This window comes from Paramormyrops kingsleyae, chromosome 9, assembly GCF_048594095.1.
Source record: "Paramormyrops kingsleyae isolate MSU_618 chromosome 9, PKINGS_0.4, whole genome shotgun sequence".
Taxonomy (NCBI): Eukaryota; Metazoa; Chordata; class Actinopteri; order Osteoglossiformes; family Mormyridae; genus Paramormyrops; species Paramormyrops kingsleyae.
The window spans coordinates 37177790-37188567 of NC_132805.1; the positions used below are offsets into that span (position 1 = coordinate 37177790).

Genomic DNA, 10778 nt, shown 5'->3' on the forward strand with positions numbered 1-10778 from the left:
AATTACTCTAGGGATGCTGGCCAAGCCTACTCTCCGATCCTAAGCTCTGCATGCTTGTACGTTGCTTTGGACAGAAGTTCATTCCAGGACTGCAGTTAGAGCTCTCTGCCCTGACATGCCCCCTCCCTTCTGTGGTCTTATTTTTCTCAGTCTCATTTGTGGCCCCAGTAGCAACACTACACACATACTGACAGGGCCTGGGTGAGGGTCATTTACTGCTGGTACGGCAGGAGAAAGTGGCTCCTCACGTACAGCATGATCTTGCTGTGCCCCCCCCCCCCTCCAAAACAGGAGGGCACAACCAAAGAAGCTATATGTTGGGCAAAATGAGCTGTGAATGGCTTGGAGTTACATTCTACAGGAATGAATGGGCGAGACAGAAAGAATAGGATGAGGATGAAACGCGGGGCCTGGGGGCTGTAATCCTCTGCTTCAGGGAGTTTGCTGGGGCCTGGGGGCTGTAATCCTCGGCTTCAGGGAGTTTGCTGGGGCCTGGGGGCTGTAATCCTCGGCTTCAGGGAGTTTGCTGGGTCCTGGGGGCTGTAATCCTCGGCTTCAGGGAGTTTGCTGGGGCCTGGGGGCTGTAATCCTCTGCTTCAGGGAGTTTGCTGGGGCCTGGGGGCTGTAATCCTCGGCTTCAGGGAGTTTGCTGGGGCCTGGGGGCTGTAATCCTCGGCTTCAGGGAGTTTGCTGGGGCCTGGGGGCTGTAATCCTCTGCTTCAGGGAGTTCGCTGGCTCTCGCTCGGTCCCTGGCTTAAGGCTTCACCGGGAACTGTAACTGGTCTGTAGGGTTCTGAGAGAAGATCAACATTTCTCTAAACTTCCGGGCCCAAGGGTCCTACCTGCATTCAGAACAGTCAGGCGTCAGGGGAGCAACGTTAAATGTAAGCTGTTGGCTGGTGGGTGTCCACTTGGTTGTATGTTTTATCAGAACCCCCCCCCCTTCCCATTCTGACACATGAATCTTTGCTGAATCCAGACTCATATTTATGCTGTCCGTCAAAAGCTGTCTGGTAAGGAAGATCCTCCACGCTGTCTCCATTTCCACACAGAGTCATTTGGTGGTGCTGTGCTCACTAGGCAAGGCCAGAACTACCGGCCTGCATCCCATCATTCCCTGGAAAAGGATGAAGCAACTGGGCCGCAGAGGGCAGCAGAGGGCCTGGTCCAGATGGGAGCATATATAGATTAGCGATAGTACCTGTCCTGTAATGAAATGAAAGGTCTTATTAACAGAGCCCACAGCACTTCCTGACTGCCTATGTGAACAGCTGCGACCACAGAAAGACTTGTACATGGTGGGTGTAATGGAGATGGGACACTGAAAAACAGGAAGAGAGCAGAGGTGGGCCTGATCATCAGCTGCAACAGAGAGATGGGGCACTTCCTGCCACCCACACACACTCACAGACACACTTACAGACACACTCACAGACACACACACAGACACACTCAGGCAGACACATAGCCACCAGGAGTCACATATGGGGGGAGGCTTTCATAGCCCCTGGAAAATGTCAGATCAAGAGATGTGACAGACTGGTCCAAAACTCAGTTTCTGGTGTGATTATTCCAGTAGGACACAGAAACATGAGCATTTTCTTCTACCATCCTTAAGGTCTTCCTGTCTGTGATGTTTTCCTTTCTGTACCATTTTCCTGTCTGTAATGTCCTCCTGTTTATTAAATCAGTCTGTAATGTCCTCCTGTGTGTAAAACTCGCTTGATTGTAATACCCTCCTGCCCATAACATTCTCTTGACAATAACATTGTCCTACCTGTAACATTCTCTTGACTGTAACACCCTCATATCTGTACCAATCTGTTGATTGTAATATCCTCCTGTCTGTAACATTCTCTTGACTGTAATATCCCCTTATGTACACTTCCCTCCTACCGGTAACTATGAGACAGCAGTTTGCAGCACTGGCCGGTTACAGCCTGTCCCAATGGCCCCATCACACACATAGACCGATTCCCCCAAGCATTCTGTGGAAGCTGTGTGACCTGAGACTCACTGTTGCTTGGGGCTGCAGTAAATGCTGCTCTGCAGAGAGCAGACGTGGCCCCAGCAAGACGGTGTGAATGTGAAGCATTACTTCAGGCAGGCAGGGACTGCTGGTGCCATGAAGTGTGGGGAAAGACGGTCTGTAGTGGGACAGAGAGCCAGTCTATGGTGTCCTCCTTCCCTGTCTGATAATAACAGAACCAGGAGGAAACCTGAAGACTTCATGAAACTCCTTTTTTGCCACTTAACATTGTTTTATCCAGTATGATTCCATATTAAGCCTAAGAGCTGTGTAATTATATTGTGCAATAACTGTATGACAATGCAATAATATTGTAACACAGTGACATTAATGCATAATGTAGGGGAGTGTTTCCCCATACAGCCTTGGTCTCCCCCATTGTGCAGGGATCTCTATTATATCTCTGATCAGATTCTTGACATTGTTATCAGAGTGGGCAGGTGAGGAGGCAGAGCCGCCGCCCCCCCGATCCGACGTGCTAATAGCTAAAGGGTCCAGCTTTACGCTCAGCGCTAATCCTCACTGGCCCGACGTTCTGCTACAGCTCTGTAAAGCTCTTTAAAGGACAATGACTAGTGAATTATCCAAACATACTAACGTTACTGCTATTGGGTGAATGCCCTGCGTCTTCAACTGAGCACTTTGTATGGGGGGAGCAGGGTCTGAAGCAGTCCTGGGGGGTGGGATGGGGGGGGGGGTCACACAGCACAGCCTTTTAAATCACTTGGTTATACTCTCTCTGCCCAGAACCAGACGGGTTCAATTTATACAGACTGGTGTATGACTTTACTTTGGACCTTGAAGCTTATGAACTGAGAGAGCATAAATCAAAATCGTTTTTGTGCTCTGTAGAATCAGAAGAAATGTCTTTCTGGCTCGGAGGATGAAATATCTGCTGATTTATGGGGCTATGAAAACATGGCTGATGTTTGTTTGGCATCCCAATCCGACCTGATTCTCCCGCTTCTGGCATCTGCTGGATAGAATTACCCCCCAGAGGAATTGGACACTGTGCTTCCTTCATTATCTCGTGAGAGGTGCACTGCAGCAAGGAGCCCTGAAAGAACACTTTATCCTTTTTCATTTTTGCCTTGAGCCAAAATGAGTCTGATAACAGGAGAGCATGTCATGAGACCACAGCAGGAAAGGGCCCTCTCTGACTGGTGTGGTTATTGGGTGCTTATTATCTACAATTAATCCATCACATTTCTAACACTACTTTAATGTTCCTCTCACAATTGTTGTTCTCTCCTGTAAATGACTCCAGTCACCTTTGCCATGCTGTAGGCACTGAAAGCCCAGGACCAATAGAAACACATTCACCTCAGCCAGCATCACGATCCAATTCCATTGTGGTTAACATCAAGTGCCAAGCAGCCTGACCAATCAGCTCTTTCCATGTCTACCTCTGATCTTATGTGCTGGTAGTGCTGTTACATGTGGGATTTCAGTCTGATTTTAAAGCAGGTGTCTGGCATGAGGTCTAAGGCAAGATTGTCAGAGTGACGCTTGGTGATAGAGGCTGGAGGCTGCGAGTTCGAGCCCTAGGTGAGAAAAGGCTGCTGAGGCGTCAGAGCAGGAAGGCAGTGTCTCAGTGCTACTTAGAGGCTGGAGACGCGGGTTCGAGCCCTAGGTGAGAAAAGGCTGCTGAGGCGTCAGAGCAGGAAGGCAGTGTCTCAGTGCTACTTAGAGGCTGGAGACGCGGGTTCGAGCCCTAGGTGAGAAAAGGCTGCTGAGGCGTCAGAGCAGGAAGGCAGTGTCTCAGTGCTGCTTAGAGGCTGGAGACGCGGGTTCGAGCCCTAGGTGAGAAAAGGCTGCTGAGGCGTCAGAGCAGGAAGGCAGAGTCTCAGTGCTGCTTAGAGGCTGGAGACGCGGGTTCGAGCCCTAGGTGAGAAAAGGCTGCTGAGGCGTCAGAGCAGGAAGGCAGAGTCTCAGTGCTGCTTAGAGGCTGGTGGTGCCTGAGCAGAGACCCACGGCTGCCGGACAGTGCTCCTGGAATAGCAATAAAGTTGCTAAGAAAAACAAAGGCGTCATAAATATGCAAACACTTCACTGGGGAAACCCAGTATGAAATGGTTATGAGCCCAAGAGGACAATTTGTGGGTAATTACCCGGTCGATGCCCGCTTTGACAGGCCGGGGGAACCTTAAAGCCTTGGGTGAACGTACTCTCATTGCCGGTCGGCGGGATGAGAGGACAATCTGAAATGAAGCGTTATTGTTACATTACCCAGCACCGAAAGGCCTGGAACACTTTCATTTACGGCGATCTGCATGGTCTGTCATGTTCATTTAGGAGCACACATTTCCCTCACAGTGCATAATGCACAAATTTGGGAGGATAACAGTGTGCGAGTCCAGCTATGAGAGTAACACTGATCGGGGGTCTGTCTCTCAGCTTTATATCTGAGTGGGGGCTTTTGGAGCTCCCAGAGCTCCCGATATCCTTTGGCTGTCTTCGTACCATCACGATGACATCATGGTGTTATGGGGTGAGGCTGATGTTAGGGTGGTACAAGAAAACTGTGTGGTAAAGCTAATCTCTGTTTCAGGCTTGTTTCCTGTGCAGGGATGCCCTCCTGTGAGACTCCTGCTCCCTAAGACCTCCTGATGTTCAGGAAGCCCTTTTCTGCCAGCTTCTGGCCATGACATCCTGCAAAGCTTAAAGCAGTCTTTCTCAAACCAGTCCTCAGGGACGTCCAGACGGTCCACTGGGAGCTGGGAGGGAGCAAAAACGTGGGCCTGAGAACCGGTTTGAGGAACACTGCCTTACAGCATCTGCCCATACCCTGCCAAGTAAGCCTCTGCCTTGTGCCACACAATGAACTGGGGCAATGCCATGGAGGCCCCAGGAATGCAGGTCATTCAGGGAAACACTCCATAGCTCCGTGACCACAGTAACCTCCAAAGACACCTCCCTGTGCTGCTCAGCTGAACAGCTCTGACGACCATTCAGGTCAGTCACCGTGACCTGCTGCCACCGGGTAACTACTGTACAGTGCCGTATGAAGAGTAGGACAGGAGGGGGGAGCCAGTGACTGCCTGCAGAATGGACACATGTTCTCCATGGAGGAAAGCCCATGTCTGCACAAGTACACCTGGTCAAAGGCTGGAGACCATGTGAGGTGAACCAGCATGACATCACAGCTAGTGATATCATCACACACCACAGCTAGTGATATCATCACACACCACAGCTAGTGATATCACCACACACCACAGCTAGTGATATCATCACACACCACAGCTAGTGATATCATCACACACCACAGCTAGTAATGGCGTCACACACCACAGCTAGTGATATCATCACACCACAGCAAGCGGGCAGGTCAACAATCTTAATGTTCATTTCAGAATCTGGACTGGTGGCTGGGATTAGACCCTCAGGAGAAGCCCACAACGAGGAGCATGATACATGAAAAAGCAGCTGTTTACAGTGAGATGCTTTGGAACCCACCCCAATATAAATGGAGCCCCCACTAAAAAATGTTCCACTTATATTTATTTTTATTTGGCAGATGCTTTTGTCCAAAGCAACAAGTGAAGCGAACAGCACATTACAAAGATTCACGCTGTCAAGGAGCCAAGTAGGTATAAATGCAGCTCGGCTGAGCTTCCAGTGAATGAGCAGGTATGAGTGTAAGCAGGAAAGGAGCAGTACAGGAACAGGACAGGAACAGGAAAGGAGCAGGACAGGAACAGGAAAGGAGCAGGAAAGGAGCAGGACAGGAGCAGGACAGGAGCAGGAAAGGAGCAGGAAAGGAGCAGGAACTGCACGACACCTTCCAAACAAAGCAAGAACCAGATACGGCTAGTGTTCACTAACCAGAAAGTTATCATTTAGCACATTCAGGGAACAGACAGCAGCGTTTAATGGTGATGCTGACAGCCACAGAGTGTGACTCACATGGCCTACTAAGTAAGATTACTTAGTTTGTGCTGTAGAGAGTAAGATTACTTAGTTTGTGCTGTAGAGAATTCACGGATGACTCGTGTAGATGTTCCCACGTGAGGTCAGGCAGCCACAGCCCCGGAGCATCTCTACCGCTGGTGTATACAGTGTTTGTGGCTGGGACTCCCCAGGGAAGGTTACTACCAGCCAACCACACCGACACTCCGCATCCTACATGCTATGCAAGGACCCCAGGCAACAAACACACCTACTGCATGCATTTTTATTCCTGTTTTACACTCTCCCTCCCATTTAAACATTTATATTATATTTGCACTAATTGTAACACAGAAAGTTTTTCTGAACTAAGATACTAGTCAAATAAAGACATGATCATAAAAATAATTTGATTAAAGAATGTGATTAAAAACTCAACCTCAGTAACATACAGCTCTGCTTCCATCTAGTGGTCATTCTGAAATACATTACTTTTTCTATTAAGCGGGGTTTTCTGTAGTAGCATGAATTTACTACTTTTCACATGAGTACCAGGCAGAAGCATGTAAAAATCATGCTACATGCTAAAGAATGTAAGTCAGCACTTGCACTGCAGGAAAACCCAACAGCCATTGTGGGGACTTGATTTCCAGACCCCCGTAAAGAAGATCATCAAGGTAAGCAAGCGTCCTATTTCCATACGGACTTCGCTCTGGTCTTGATGACCTTGAAAGCCGCTGTAGATCTCCTCACCACCTCACCGTCAAAGTATTTTAAAAGTTTATAAAAGATCACTGGTATCCTCAGAGGTCCCGAACCATAAAGCTTTAATCATAAGACAAGATAGGAAGAAGCTTCAAAGTCCAGCTTCCCACACAGCCACACAAGAAGAGCCAGGAGAGCTGCTCTCATCCAGACAACAGCTGTTGTACCCAAAGTCACATCTCTGTAGAGGCTGACCAGCATGGGAAGGATAAATTACAGAGCAAATAAACAATTCCCTGTTATGTTTTCTGCAAATGCTTGTTACTATTCTTTTTTATTTTTCCTCAACCGAGAATAACTTACCAAAAACATGCGAGTGCAGTGATCCTGCCAGCCAGGTCATTAAAGAGGAAGATGATCATTTTTACCACTGGCTTTGGGTCATTCTGATTTTAAAGGGGAGGGCCTCCCGTAATCACGACCTTAAAGGGGCGTGAAAAGGTGAAAAAGGCCAGTCATACTCCACATGTGAATATGAATGACGTTCCTCCAAATTGACTGCTAGTTAGCAGTCTCCACCACTGTCTACATGCATACAGTCTCCACCACTGTCTACATACATACAGTCTCCACCACTGTCTACATGCATACAGTCTCCACCACTGTCTACATACATACAGTCTACACCACTGTCTACATGCATACAGTCTCCACCACTGTCTACATGCATACAGTCTCCACCACTGTCTACATACATACAGTCTCCACCACTGTCTACATACATACAGTGTCCACCACTGTCTACATACATACAGTCTCCACCACTGTCTACATACATACAGTCTTAGGGTTGCAAAATTCTAGGAATATTCTTGTTAATTCCCATACTTTCCCGTTAATTCCCATGGAAAGTTTCTAATGTGGAATATTTCCAAAATTCCCCAGCTTAACTTCCCATGGAACGGAAAGTTTCAGGAAAATTTCCAGAAATTTTCCAGCCCTTTGCAACCCTATACAGTCTCCACCACTGTCTACATGCATACAGTCTCCACCACTGTCAACATACATACAGTCTCCACCACTGTCTACATGCATACAGTCTCCACCACTGTCTACATGCATACAGTCTCCACCACTGTCTACATGCATACAGTCTCCACCACTGTCTACATGAATACAGTCTACACCACTGTCTACATGCATACAGTCTCCACCACTGTCTACATGCATACAGTCTCCACCACTGTCTACATGAATACAGTCTCCACCACTGTCTACATGCATACAGTCTCCACCACTGTCTACATGCATACAGTCTCCACCACTGTCTACATGCATACAGTCTCCACCACTGTCTACATGCATACAGTCTCCACCACTGTCTACATACATACAGTGTCCACCACTGTCTACATACATACAGTCTACACCACTGTCTACATGAATACAGTCTCCACCACTGTCTACATACATACAGTGTCCACCACTGTCTACATGCATACAGTCTACACCACTGTCTACATGCATACAGTCTCCACCACTGTCTACATGCATACAGTCTCCACCACTGTCTACATGAATACAGTCTACACCACTGTCTACATGAATACAGTCTCCACCACTGTCTACATACATACAGTCTCCACCACTGTCTACATGCATACAGTCTCCACCACTGTCTACATGAATACAGTCTCCACCACTGTCTACATACATACAGTCTCCACCACTGTCTACATACATACAGTCTCCACCACTGTCTACATACATACAGTCTCCACCACTGTCTACATACATACAGTCTCCACCACTGTCTACATGCATACAGTCTACACCACTGTCTACATGAATACAGTCTCCACCACTGTCTACATGAATACAGTCTCCACCACTGTCTACATGCATACAGTCTACACCACTGTCTACATGAATACAGTCTACACCACTGTCTACATGCATACAGTCTCCACCACTGTCTACATGCATACAGTCTCCACCACTGTCTACATACATACAGTCTACACCACTGTCTACATGAATACAGTCTCCACCACTGTCTACATGAATACAGTCTCCACCACTGTCTACATGCATACAGTCTCCACCACTGTCTACATGCATACAGTCTCCACCACTTAGCCAAGGCAGGGGGTCAGGTGATGTATGTCAGTGTGTGTCGAACTCATGCAGTGATGGGGGAGGGTCTGGCCATGTGGGTGTGGCACTGCTGCAGGGGTCGTGGTCAATTCATTGAGGGAGGGTGGAGCCATGCAATTTTCAGTGAATCACACTCTGCTTTCACACGGTACGGCAACATCAGCCCAGTACAAAATTCATCTGTTACTAATCTGTTAACCGGATGGATCAAAGGTCAAACACTTATTTGAGCATTATTTTACTGGACACTGAAGAGTCAAGGGAAGCCAATCAGAGTCTGGAAACTCTCAAGGTAACATTTAGAAAGCCACATGTTTTTGCCCATTAGGAGAAAGCACTGTCATTTTGGTTATTCATGCTAGGGTTACTGTCACCATTGGTCTAGGTACAGGTGGTTATACATGCTAAGGTTGCCGTCGCCGTAGGTGTAGGTACAGGGCATGCCAGGAATAAGAAGCTGTCACTTACAGGTACTCCCCCTCCGCGACCTCAGTGTCCCGCACCAGGAATACGGTCCCAAAACTGCCTCTGCCCAGCTTCTCCTGGATGCAGTATCTCTGGGCTCTGAGGCAGGCACGGTGACGGAGCTTCTGGCCGCTGGCCGGCTGGACCTCCTGCTCCTGGAACTTGGGCATGTCATCGGGAGCCTACCGGAATGTGGAAACCCTGTGTAGATGCAACCACACAGCGTCATCTTACCAGATATGTTAATGTCTTCATTTTCAGGCAAGATGCTTAGTTTCACATTGTGGTTTATCCACTGGTTAAAAGTAACATTACTGACTAATTATTTGATTAATAAACAAGTTCAATCAATGTTCAGTGCAGTCATATGACTTTTAGAAGTCTGATGAAGAAGACTTTTTTATTTTTCCAAATACAGAGTGCTGATTCAAATCATCACACTCTCGGACCTCATCATCACGGATTTTAACAAAACTTGGCATGCTGATTTGGTCACATGAGTAACTCATGAACCTGAAATTGGTTGTGTCTGGGATCAATATTGAGGGAGATTTAAGAAAACAAAATTTTAACTTTATTTGGGGGTGGGGGAGCTATGAATTTGACTGGCTATATTTACCTTAATGTGAGCTGCACAGAAATGGGCCTTATATTGTTTTAAAGCTATTGTCCAGCTCTATAGATTGAACAAATAATATGCCATCCCCATATGAATAGTTACTATGTATCAGCATTGGAAAAACTAAAAATTACCCCGTAACCCAGTCAAACAAGGCAATCTTTTAATGATCCTGGACTAGGGTATATACCCAAATAACACCTGCGGTTGTAAACAACAGATAAAAATTAGTAGCCACGAGCTAGGTATAGAACAACGTAAAGTCATAATAGCTTACTCACCTTGGATGACCGGGTACCTCAGTCAAGTTCCAGCTAACGAGCACCCCATAATATTGAGGTTAGGCTTTTTTATTCTTATTTGTTTATAGCTGCTCCCATGGAAACGCGCGTCGTGGGCGCGCTTTATTCTGACGGGCACGCGACTGTAAAAAGAGCCGATCTGAGACCGGCAAACACCAGATTCCAATTTCCAAAAGGTTCGTCAAAAGACTCGACCGGCGCCCGAAGCTAGCTATCCTTCCAGTCAGCGCCCAGCAGATGGGGCCGTTTCTCTATGTTTAGGGCTGCCAACTCTCACGCATCTGGCGTGACATTCACGCTGAATCTCACGCTTACACAAATCTTACGGCAAATCTATATTATTTCATTATAAACCTAAAATTAACTACATTAAGCGTTGGGGTAGTTTGCAGACGCTACAGACTATTTCCATGTGATTAAACTCTTGCATACATGTAAATGCGTGTGCAGACTCGTCTCATATACTGAAGTCCAGGTGGATTTTCTGCGTTTGTTCTTTTTCGGTTCATTGTTCGCAGTCCCGATATAAACGCAGCACCACCCACCACCAGCATTTAACTACATTTCCCATGATCCACCGAAGCGGAAGGGCAATTTCTTTGACTTCAAG

General features: G+C 47.3%; 1 protein-coding gene across 8 annotated transcripts in view; it reads right to left on the reverse strand.

The window, feature by feature from the left end:
• The window catches only part of nek11 (NIMA-related kinase 11), a 43015-nt gene extending 32269 nt beyond the window's left edge, over positions 1 to 10746 (reverse strand). For all 8 annotated transcript variants that reach the window (XR_011993172.1, XR_011993174.1, XR_011993173.1 and 5 more), the window contains exons 1-2: positions 10148 to 10746; positions 9251 to 9448 (exon numbers count right to left, since the gene is read on the reverse strand). Coding sequence is in view for 5 of the 8 variants with exons in the window: in XM_072716972.1 (XP_072573073.1) it covers positions 9251 to 9417 (167 nt within the window). In the remaining 3 variants the exon portion in view is untranslated. The remainder of the gene's footprint in view (positions 1 to 9250; positions 9449 to 10147) is intronic.
• Positions 10747 to 10778: the final 32 nt, after the last annotated feature.